This window comes from Caretta caretta, chromosome 3, assembly GCF_965140235.1.
Source record: "Caretta caretta isolate rCarCar2 chromosome 3, rCarCar1.hap1, whole genome shotgun sequence".
NCBI lineage: Eukaryota > Metazoa > Chordata > Testudines > Cheloniidae > Caretta > Caretta caretta.
The window spans coordinates 69412941-69424274 of NC_134208.1; the positions used below are offsets into that span (position 1 = coordinate 69412941).

An 11334-nucleotide genomic window follows, 5' to 3' on the forward strand; every position below is an offset into this window, starting at 1 on the left:
GAAACTGGAGTAGAACAAGATAAATAAATTGTAATGTTGACTGACTTACTTTGGTTGATGAAGTAGAACAAAATATGCACACAACCTTTAAAGCCCTTTCAGTCAGTAATATCTTAAAGAACCAAATATATAATTTTCAGCATCTATAAAGATTACATACCAAAAAAACTATTTAAAAGAACACTGACTTCAAAGTCAAGGCCTCAGACATTAGGAAATACCAGAATTAAGATTGCTTGTACAATGTTCGGTCAGCCCCCTTGTGCATATGCAACATGATACAATCTTTAATACAGTTATCACATACTCTTTCCATAGGACCTTTGCCTCATTCAATGGAAGAGCATTATGTACAATTTAAGAATGAACTGAAGACATTTAAAAAAAACCTCCCCCAAAACAGGCCTATAAAAATATTTGCATAGATTAAAACATTACAAACAAGATTTCCCCTCTAACAACTCAGACTGGCAATGTAAAAAACAGTTCATAATTACTTTTCCTTCATGCTCATCATTTGGCATCACTGTCAAAACTTACTGCCCGAGACCCTACTCCTGTACTTGACTCTGCAATAAAGTTAATGCGTCTCTGTGCAGGTGCAGGGCCTATCCCTGTAGAAACAAATTGCAGGATTAGGGCCCAAATTAACATACAAGCCTATTTTACCAAAAGCAAGAAAAGCACCATTTAAAAAGTGAAAATGTTTGTATTCACATTAGGTGATACTTTACTAACAACTGGTCACTTTCAAATTATTTAAATTGCTATACAAGAAGCTATTTAAGTCTATTGATTTAACCATTTTAAATAGAAAATTAGAATTAAAAATAGCTCAACTGCAATTGAATTACTATTTAAAGCCAGGTTTCAGAGTAGCAGCCATGTTAGTCTGTATTCACATAAAGAAAAGGAGTACTTGTGGCACCTTAGAGACTAACCAATTTATTTGAGCATAAGCTTTCGTGAGCTACAGCTCACTTCATCGGAGCATCCGATGAAGTGAGCTGTAGCTCACGAAAGCTTATGCTCAAATAAATTGGTTAGTCTCTAAGGTGCCACAAGTACTCCTTTTCTTTTTATTTAAAGCCAGTACTAGGCTAACAAGTTGGGTTTGGGGTTTTTTTTTGTTTTGTTTTCTTTTGTTTTTTAAAGGCCTAAAACTTGTGCTATAGGTGGAAGGATGTGGGTGACCGCCCAGGTCAACTTGCAGGATCAAGGCCTTTAATGCATGTTTCAACAATACTTCATATTTAGTAAGATTGAACTTTATGGTTTATATATATACAGGACCAAAGTGTATTAGTGGGCGTATCTTGAGAGTGTGGTGGAAATGTTATCTTTCTTCATCAAGGGGGCTCACCCACCTTTAGACAAATCATTTCATGATTTAGGTGATGCTTTTGGATCCGATTGCTCCTGAGTTCTCAGGTGCCACTGGGAGCAAAAAAATTTGTTGTACGTGCATCTGTAAAGGCTATTGTGATAATGTCTCTTTGATGTAAAGCTTGCTGCAGTTATCCATGCATTTTTAACCCTAGTTGGCTCACTGAAATATGCTCTATGGCAAGTTTGTTCCTGAGTGGCTATAGCCTGAGCAGAATTCAGCTAGTCTTAAAGCTCAGTAGGCATCCATATGGGTACACCACATTTTCTGTATAAAAAGAATTGAGAAAACATACAGTTTAGAGTTATATAATAATCAGCAAAACCCTTCAACAAATAATTCTGTAGTTATCATGTATTTCTATTCCCCATAGAATTAAAAATATATTTTCCAGACAAAATTAGGGAATCTGTAGTTTATGCACAAACACCAATAATGTAAACAGGCCTGGCAAGATTCAATTTCAATCGTTGGTTTCTGTAAATGTTGATTTCACCTGACACACAGAAATTGACAATGAAAAAAAAAAATCCACCCATTACAGTCAGTAAGTGCAGCCTCCCCATTCATCTAGCTAGCACCTACAGAGATCAGGCATCACTGAACCTGTGGCTATGCAGGGAACCCTGTGCAGCCCCACTATCATGGCTCTACTCCCTCACCATGGGAGCTGTACCCGGGCAGGAGCCATTCAGCAGGAGGGTGGACTCTCCCGTAACTGGGTGGTTCGTTGTCCTCCTCACAGCTCTGGCCTGGGGTCTCTGTGCCACCAGGTCTCTGTGTCTCCCCTGTACCTTGTTCTCGGGTGTCTTGGACCCCTTGCCTTCCCAGAGAGCTCTCTGAAGTCCACTGTCAATACTGGGAGTCCCTTTGCTGTCAGAATTGCCCTAACCCTGAACCTCCCTTAATTTCCCCACAAATGTACATATTAAAAATAGTTAAAAAACAGAAAAAACCCTGAAAACTAAGAATCAATATTAAGTCAAAATTACAAAATACAAAAATCAAAGTCTGCCAAGCTTACTTATAGTCTAGCTATGGAATGCCAATTACACATGCACAATGAAAAGATAAATATGGGCAAATTCCATTTACCTGAACCTTTTAGTTCAATACTTGCCGTTATCCAAGTCTTGGTTAAATCCCCTGGTGTGAATCACATACTCAATACCTCTCAACTTTCCACTCCTCCCCCTTTTTTCCTAAGGGATTTTATGTTCACAAAACATTTTGAATAAATGTAGTTGTACTGTATAAAAAACACACGCATGAAACATTTGTGCAGTAGGCACTTTGATAAATCCATTGCTTAGAATGAGTACTGAACTTTCACCTGTCAAAATTCTGCCCTCACTTAGACCTGTGCAAACCCAATGAGTTGTACCAGAGGGCAGAATCTGGCCTTGCATATTCTATTGTTTTAATAGCTGTGAGAAATATGTAGAAACTTTGAACTGAACTGTCTAGAAATATAACTTTACATAAAAACAGTTCTAAAGATCAAGGCATCCTTGTTTACCCATGTAAGAAATGTACTTAATATCTGATAACTGTATTAGTATGTGCTGCAAACAGATGGCAGCAAGTCAGCTCAGTGGCACCAGAGAGGTGATTAGAGCAGGACACAAGTCTATGCCAGGCATCTGCACTTTAAAAGGTGAATGATAAAATCCACTTGTAATTTAGCAATTAAGCAAGTTAGGGTCTGTGTTGAAAAAGCTAAAAAGGATTGGTGATGGACAGGATAGAAATGTAGCTTGCTATTAAGAATGTTAATCACCACCACTGCTTTATATCTTAGCAACAAACATTCCAGCATCTCTCACTCTAAAGAGAATTTTTAAAATTTAAATTATGGCTCATATTGCAAAGAGTAACAGACTTTTTGGTGTGTTAAAGCACATTCCATTGCATGTGCGAGAAGACAGAGGAGACAGTGGTGGTAAACCAAAGCTGCTCTGCCTGTATGGGCTGCAGAAACACTTCAGACCTTTGGGTCTCATTTCTCCACATCAGGAAACAGAGCAGTCCCAAAGCAGCAGCAGAGATGGGACCTGCTAAGACAGCAGAAAAAGAAGAGAGAGTTATCCTTTAGTGTTCTGTCTGCCTTCAGACAGCAGTCACTATGCTTACAAGCACGATGCATTTACTATACGCTCATATCTGCAATGAGCTTTTTCTTAAAAATTCCCACGGCTGTTGTACCACCAGCATAACTCTACCAATGATAGCACTAGCACAGACCGGTTGCCACTATATTACCTCCGTGTTGTATATACTGGTCTGGGCAGGCCTAGACCACACTGTGATAAAAACACCAACAGCCAGTCAATACTAATGCTCCTGCCATTGTTATCAAGGGTAAACCTGCACAGGTGCTACAGTACTAGTGAGAGAATTCAAGGGGAAAAGGTGCAAACAAGACTGCTGTCTCTCTAAGTAGGAACAAACTGGCTCTTGTAGCCATATCTTGTGTCCTGAGTGGTAGTGAAGTAGAACTCTCGAATAGAGCTCTGCATGGATACAAAATTTGTATCTGCATCAGAGCTGCAAAAATGGTCCGCAGATATCTGCAGATTTACAGGGCTCTACTCATGAACATGCAGCATTTCTAATCTCACCTGTAAGTAACACGCATCATAATGAAAGGCATAATAAAACAAACAAAAAAAAAAGACCGTTTTACATTCAGACAGCATGGCTTGTCCCGACATATTCAAATAGCTTGAACAGTTTCAAGGAACTATAAAGGAACTGATTTGCCTATCAATAAAGTGCTGCCATCTCTGGAATGCAATCCAGCATTAATTCTGTGCTACTGAAAGCACACCAGTTGTTAGGAAGAGAGGCAAAGAATTATTTTCTCTACTGAAAGTAAAGTTCAGGTGAGAAGTTGGTGAGAATAGCCCTGCTTCATATGAAAAGTGCAATGAAAGCTTTAATAGCCGCATGCAGCCAGGACCTCTGTGAAAGTCTCAACATAAAGTCAGTACTTCCACCAGCACAGTAACTCCTATTAGTATGCGGAGGCACTGGTTCAACACTGTCTTGATGACAAGAGTACAAGAGATAGTTACAGTGGTCTGATAGTCAGGATTTACTACGTTCTAAGGAACCAGTGAGAGATTTAAAATCCAATTATTCGGTTAACAACGAAGGCAGGCAAAAAAAATCCCATTTTCCAATAATACAACACTAGTACTTTATGAGATACTGCTAATTAAAAATCAATTATTTGATTACCAGTTACTGTCTTCCCTAAATTTAGTGACTGTCATAACTGTTAAAACTAAAATCTATTTTCCATACCATCTTAACACAGCTGGGAATCTTAGCTTCTACATGAGGATGAGTTATTTTTCAACCCTAGAAGTGCGTAAAATATCAGATTCTCGAACTATCCCGTAAGGGAAGTGGAGAAAGCAAGGGAGCAATCAGAATTACCTAATTTAAAACAGGAATGCCACCTAGTTCATTTTAAAAGGTAAATGATTTACATAACCGAATTTTAAACTTTGTTATGCTTCTGAACAGTTCTGCAAAAACAAAGAATTAGTATATCCCAACTACCATGGTTCCTTCAACCAAAAGAAGTCTTAGAGGCTCTTTGAGTCCCATTCTGCAACTGTGTCCATGCACAAAATGGTCTCAAATGGCCTGGAAAAAAAAAAAGGAAGGAAAATACACTGTAGCACCTATGGAAAAAGTTGTCAGGAGATTAGGACTCAAAATATCTGTCTTTACTGAGAGTGGAAACCACAGGAAGAGAAAAAATAGCAAAGATCTTTATTTAAGTTTAGTGGAACTATTCATTGGTATTTCAGAAGAAAACATTCAACAGAAAAAGCAGTGGAAAAAGTCACCCGCCCTGGAGATCAAGGTAGATGAGTATAAAGTGATTTCGAGGGGAGGCAAACTTTCCTCAAGTATCAATCCTGGGCCTGTGATCAGTTCCTGAGCTGCCACATGCCGAGGCGCGGCGTGTGCGAAGGAGCAGCACCTGCTGGAGATGGCTCGTTGGATTAGGCACACGGTATTTGAGAAACTTGGGCCATGGGTGGAGGGGTTACGGCAGCCCCAGAGCGCTATTTGCAGAGCCCCTCTAGCCGCTCCAGCGTGCCCTTCATGTCACGGATGCGCCTGGCCAAGGCCGGCACGGGCTGCATTGCCAGGTCCAGCTCCTCGCACCGCGCCACCAGCGTGTACATGGCTCGGATGCTGGTGTCCACGGCCTCGCCCAGGCTCTCCACGCCGTCGCGGTAGGTCTGGATGCAGCCCACGCTCAGGGCGGTCAGGGCCTGCAGGCCGCAGTGCACGCTTCGCAGCAGCTCATCCACCTGCGCGGCCACCTGCCCGGCCAGCGCCACCAGCTCCCGCAGCGCCGCGGGGTCTACGGGGGGGATGGGGCTGGTGGCGCTGAGCTGGATCTTCCGCTGCAAGTTGCTGGCTACGAAGTGGGTGAGGAGGCCCTGGCGGCGCACGCTACCCTCCAGCTCCAGCGCGCTGGCGATGGTGGCTCTACGACCCCCCGGCTGCCGCGCCGCCGCGCCGGCCGCTCCGCCCTCCAGGCTCAGCGCCTCCAGGCTCCGCTCGGCCCCGAGTCGCTCCTGCTCCCCAGGTCCCTCTGCTTCCGCGGGAGGAACGCGGCGCCCCTCCGCCATAACTGCCGCCGTGCCGCTTCCTCCTCCCCCCACGGCGCCCGCGCCCGCGCCCGCTAGGACCTGTAACGAGAAGGCGCGCGTCGCCCCAATGATTATGCCTCTCTTGATTGGCTAGAGTGGAGGAAAAGGGCGGAATCCATTCTGTTTATGTCCCATCCGATTGGCAGATGCTTACCAAAAGAGGACGTGACTCGTTCTGCTTATCGGTTTCCGGATTGGCCTATTCTGAGGGCAGGGGGCGTGCCGCGTTGCGTTTGTCTCTCTTCTGATTGGAGGCGATATGAAGAGGGCGCGCCCTGCAGTGTTTGTGTCTTTCTGGATTGGCCAGGGCGGGCCTATTACGGCTTCAGTCTCTTCGGATTGGTCATTGCCAGAGAGAGGCGTGTCATTCGCTGTGCCCGGCTGTGTTGATTGGTGCGGCGGCGGAAGAGGGCGTGTGCCTCTGGAGTAACAACAGTAGGGCGCTGCTCGCCGTTCCTCTCACTCCCCCGCCATGTTCTCTTAGCAGCGGATCTGGGATTTCACCACCATCGAACCCTACAAAGTCCCTGCGGACGCTCTGCGGCCACTTCCCGGCGCCTTCTTCTCTCCCACTGCGCAGCTCCGAACCCCCGACTCCCGCCATGGTCACCACCACAGCGCCGCCACCCTTCCTGGCCCGGCTCCCGGCAGGCACCGAGGACTCCCGGCGGCTACCCCCCAGCCTCTTCCAGCGCCTCATGCGGGGGGACAACAGCTGCGAGAACCAGCCCAGCTGCTGCCTGGCGGGGACGGGGGGCAGCGCGCGGCCGGCGCTGAAGCGAGTGAGGCGGAGAAAGGGAAAGATCCGGCCCAGCCCTTCGGGGCTGCTACCGAGCCGCTACCAGCAGTACCAACAACACCGCGCTGGCCTGGGCAGAAGGGCCCCGCTGGGAGCCCCCGGCGCGGGAGACGTTCACACGCTCCCAACGCCAGCTGTTCCCACCGCCCCGGCCGAGGAGCCCCCCACATCGGCCCCTCCGAGACCGGCGCCCAGCAAGCCCCTCAGGAAGGAGGTATGGGGAGGGTTCGGGCTTCGTGCTGCGGGGAGCGGTTCCCCTTCTCGCCCCGTTTCGGGCGGTGGGGGGAGGGGAAGTTTCCGTTACGCTCGCTCTCCCTCGGGGCAGGGGAGAGGTGCCGCTCGCGCTGATTGGTTCTGGGATTCCACCAATGGGGTTGGCGGCTGCGCCCAGCAACAGCCGGATTTAGCCTGGTGGCCGCGCGCCCGGGGGTGACGTGTGCGGAGTGCAGCGCCCCATGGAGGCGCCCGGCTGCCACGGTCACTACAGCCGCGCCCCCGCCGGGATGGGGGGGCGCTCGGCTCCTGCGCTGGACGTAGGGTGACCAGATGTTCCGATTTTATAGGGACAGTCCTGATTTGGGGGGGGGGTCTTTTTTTATATACACCTATTACCTCCCCCCGGTCCCGATTTTTCTCACTTGACATCTGGTCACCCTAGCTGGACGGGGTCCGGGCTGGGGCGAGGGAGAATCCCCCCAGAAGCGCTCTGGGCTCCCGGGGACTCCTTCACCCCGTCCAGCTCGGGGAGTGGGAGGGAGTGACAGAGAACGGTAGGGCGATAAGAGGACATCGCTTCTCCTGGCTGAGCGACCGGACGGCTCGTCGCCTGTGCCTGCTCTTTGGCGGCCGAGTCGTGCATTATTTGAATGTCTGTCTCTGTCTTTGCAGCTCTTGAAGAACAAGATGGGCAAGTCTGAGAAGGCTCCCACTCCCCACTGCCAGCCTGTTCACAGCTTACATCTCGGTGAACAGCCCAAGGGTAACAAACAGAAGAGCAAATGTAACATGCCACTCACAAAGATCGCATCTGTGAAAAAAGATGAAAGTAACTTTTGGCAACTTTCTGTGTCACCTGAGACAATTGAAAAGCAGGAGAAAATGCCAGTTAATAACACTGAGGACTTCAGAAACATAAAATCAAAGAAACCTGGTTCTCCAACTGAAGCGAACCAAAAAGAAAATTATGCTGGCGCAAAGTTTAGTGACCCGCCATCTCCTAGTGTCCTTCCAAAGCCTCCCAGTCACTGGGTGGGATGCACTGTTGAATATTCTGACCAAAATAAGGAGCTGATGGCAGTCCATTTAAAAACTCTCCTAAAAGTTCAAGCATAACTCGAGATTTATGGGCAGTTACAAAGAGGACTCCATCCAGGAAATTGAAACTTGCCTTGTTGCAACATGAAGTATAAAAGGACTGTCAAGTCTTATAATCACAAACTTTTGTATTATATTTTTTATGGCTGTGTAAATAATGTACATCATGTAATATGTGTATATTCTTGTTCATACTTTGAGAGGTACATTTTAGTTTTGTTATGAAAGGATGTATTTTGCACTGCCCAAATGGTAGGTGTTTTGTATATAAAATATGGACAGCTTTAAATGTGTGCTTGACACTTGGAAAGACTTGACTAATTTGCACGAGGTAATGACATTTTGAAAGGAGAAAACGGCTCTTTAATCTCAAGATTCAGATTCAACTGTGAACAGCTTAATACACTACTGAAAAGTTTTGCAATCTGTGGCACAATCCATTGTAAACATGGAGTTTTCATCCAGATGTGAATTGTTGCTCTCTGCTCTGGCAATAATATCTGGAATTCTTGTTCATCCCTTTTACCAAGCTAATTTTGGAATTTGAGTAAAGAATCTAACCCATCAACTTGAGCACTGCTTACTTCCTAAAAAGGAGGAGCAGAGCTTTTTTGCCATAACTACAATTGGTTACTAAAAAAAAAAATAAAAAATAATTTGGCCTCCCCTTAAGCATGTCTGTCTCTTGTGTGAATATATTATAGACCTAGAGGTTTTTTAGTTTTCATTAGTTTTGAAATAACATTTCAAGCTCTTGACAGCCCTTGTGCCAGGTACTTATTTATGCCAAATTAAACCTTAGTCAATTGTCACAACAACGATTAATTTGAAGTTTTGAAGGATGTGGTTTTAAAACTTACTTCAGTTAAGTTTGAGAATTATAACTGTATTAATGCAACACTCAAACCAAGGCTGTTATCAATGTAGTAAGAACAGTCATTAAAAATTAGCTCAAATTAAAGAGCTCTGGTCTGAGGACAGTATGGCACTAAGAATAGTTTGTAGGTGACTGCTATCTCAAGCCAGGTAAGGAAGAGAATGGAATATCTTAAAGTCCTTTTATGATGGAAAATTTAATTTGTCCCCATTTGTAGGCACTTCTGAAAATTTCACCCACTGTTTATTCCTGTCCCCTGGTGCCTTGAATATACTAAAACAGTTGGAGATATAGGGGTCTGAAAAAGAAGTTCTACTGAAGGAAGTTGCAGTCTCAGTGGAGTAAAGATGTTTTACTCTTCACAGTAAGTTAAGGCTAACTGGTAAGCATGCATATGGGCTGTCTGCCGTTCAGCTTCCACTGCTGATACCACGAGATTCACTTCCCGCAGTTACTGTGTTCTAAGAAAAAAGAAAAGGAGTACTTGTGGCACCTTAGAGACTAACCAATTTATTTGAGCATAAGCTTTTGTGAGCTACAGCTCACTTCATCGAATGCATCTGATGAAGTGAGCTGTAGCTTACAAAAGCTTATGCTCAAATAAATTGGTTAGTCTCTAAGGTGCCACAAGTACTCCTTTTCTTTTTGCGAATACAGACTAACACTGCTGCTACTCTGAAACCTGTGTTCTAAGATTTTGCTCAGAATAACAATACTAGTTAAAATGATTCTGAACTTCTGAAAAGTTTAGAACTAAGTGGGGAAGAAAAGGAAATTCCACTATTTCATTTAAGGAAATAAGCATTAAGATAAAAGTTCCTTTTATACTAGTATTATATTTAGCTATCTGTTCTGAACTGATATAGTAGAACTTCAGTTTTACAAATAACCAGTTCTATGAACCCTTTTTCCCAATTTGGGAGCTGGGAGGGAAGAGAATTATATAACAAAAGGGAACAATGAATAGGTCTACATCTTTCCAGATTCTGAAGTCTTCAGTACATTGGAAGTTGGCTTGAAGGACAAGAAGAAAGTGATGTTGCATAGCATATTCCATTTATATGCTGTATCTATTCTGTTAAGATGTAGAATTTTATGAACTCCATCCCCCAATTAATTCATATAATTAAATAAATTGAGTAGACCCAGTCCTAGGACTTCGTCACTTTCAAAAATTGTCCCTCTGTCCTGTAATTGTCACCATACATTTAAGAATAAATGTATCGCTTTAAATGTTGCTATAAAAGCACATTTAACTCAGTCCAATTTACTGTGTAATCTAGGTTGTTTTATATAAATGACTTGTCTTTATTTGTCATGCCATCAGTTTGTCATCTGCAAACTTTAACAGCTGTGACTTAGCCTAAGAAGATTTCTTTAGGACTCCACTAAAAATGTCCCTAGAGCCACAACTACTTGTTGAGATCAGCCAGTTTTCATCCATTTAAGAAATCAATGAAGCACTTTAAAATCTGAATGTCCTGGGATACTAAACCAACCACCTTAGAGAAATCTGTCAGTTACCTTTGTCAACCAAACTTTTAATCTCATCCAAAAGTGATACCAAGTTTGACAAGTGATTTTCCATAAATCCATGTTCATTGCCATTAATTATGCTGCCATCTGTTAATTCTTTACTAATTGTATTCTTTATCAGCCTTTTCATGATTTTACATGACACCAATGTCAAGCTATCTGGCTTTGTCCGCCATCTACACGTTTTTGACTAGATATACTATTAGCTCCCCCACCCCTCCATCCTCTGGAACGTTTGTACCCTTGGGTGTATTTAAAAAAAAAAAAATCAGACATAGCTATGATTGCAAAACTCCCAGCATAGACACAGCTCTGTCTTTTCTGTCAGCATAGCTAATATCCTTCAGGGAGCTGGTGTTATGCTTCCAGAAAAACTGCATAAGCTGCACTACACTAGGGAGCTCTGATGGTATAGTTACACTGGCAAAGCATTTGTAGTGTAGACAAGGCCAAACTACGGCCTGCAGGCCAGATCCACCCCTCAGGGCTTTGGATCTCGTCTGCGGGATTGCCACCCCTGTGGTACCAAAGGCCCTGCTCTGGGAAGAAGCTGGCACCATGTACCGGGGGGAGGGGGCAGAGGGCAGGGTCAATGGGAGCTTCAGGGGAGGTACCCACAGGCAAGGGCAGTGCGCTCAGTCCTCTGCCCCCCCCCCCCCCCGCCAGGGGGCCACAGGGATGTGGTGCCAGCCGCTTCCTGGAGCGGTGCAGGGCCAGGGCCGGGAGGCAGGCAGAGAGC

The 11334-nt window shown here is 44.8% G+C and overlaps 2 protein-coding genes across 2 annotated transcripts; one reads left to right on the top strand and one right to left on the bottom strand.

The window, feature by feature from the left end:
* Window positions 1–5150: 5150 nt before the first annotated feature.
* Window positions 5151–6493, bottom strand: LOC125634894 (BLOC-1-related complex subunit 6). Its single transcript, XM_048846232.2, has one exon. It carries the CDS (start codon window positions 6046–6048, stop codon window positions 5473–5475), a length of 576 nt encoding a protein of 191 aa, XP_048702189.2. The 5' UTR covers window positions 6049–6493; the 3' UTR covers window positions 5151–5472.
* Window positions 6494–6526: 33 nt separating this feature from the next.
* Window positions 6527–8854, top strand: PNRC1 (proline rich nuclear receptor coactivator 1). Its single transcript, XM_048845034.2, has 2 exons — window positions 6527–7082; window positions 7757–8854. Exons 1-2 carry the CDS (start codon window positions 6672–6674, stop codon window positions 8198–8200), a joined length of 855 nt encoding a protein of 284 aa, XP_048700991.2. The 5' UTR covers window positions 6527–6671; the 3' UTR covers window positions 8201–8854.
* Window positions 8855–11334: the final 2480 nt, after the last annotated feature.

Bases quoted from the DNA above. Each gene is read 5' to 3' on its own strand.
- PNRC1 (XM_048845034.2), top strand. From the start codon at position 6,672: ATGGTCACCACCACAGCGCCGCCACCCTTCCTGGCCCGGCTCCCGGCA. The intron at 7,083-7,756 runs GTATGGGGAGGG...CTGTCTTTGCAG, and splicing joins GCAAGCCCCTCAGGAAGGAG to CTCTTGAAGAACAAGATGGG.
- LOC125634894 (XM_048846232.2), bottom strand. From the start codon at position 6,048: ATGGCGGAGGGGCGCCGCGTTCCTCCCGCGGAAGCAGAGGGACCTGGG.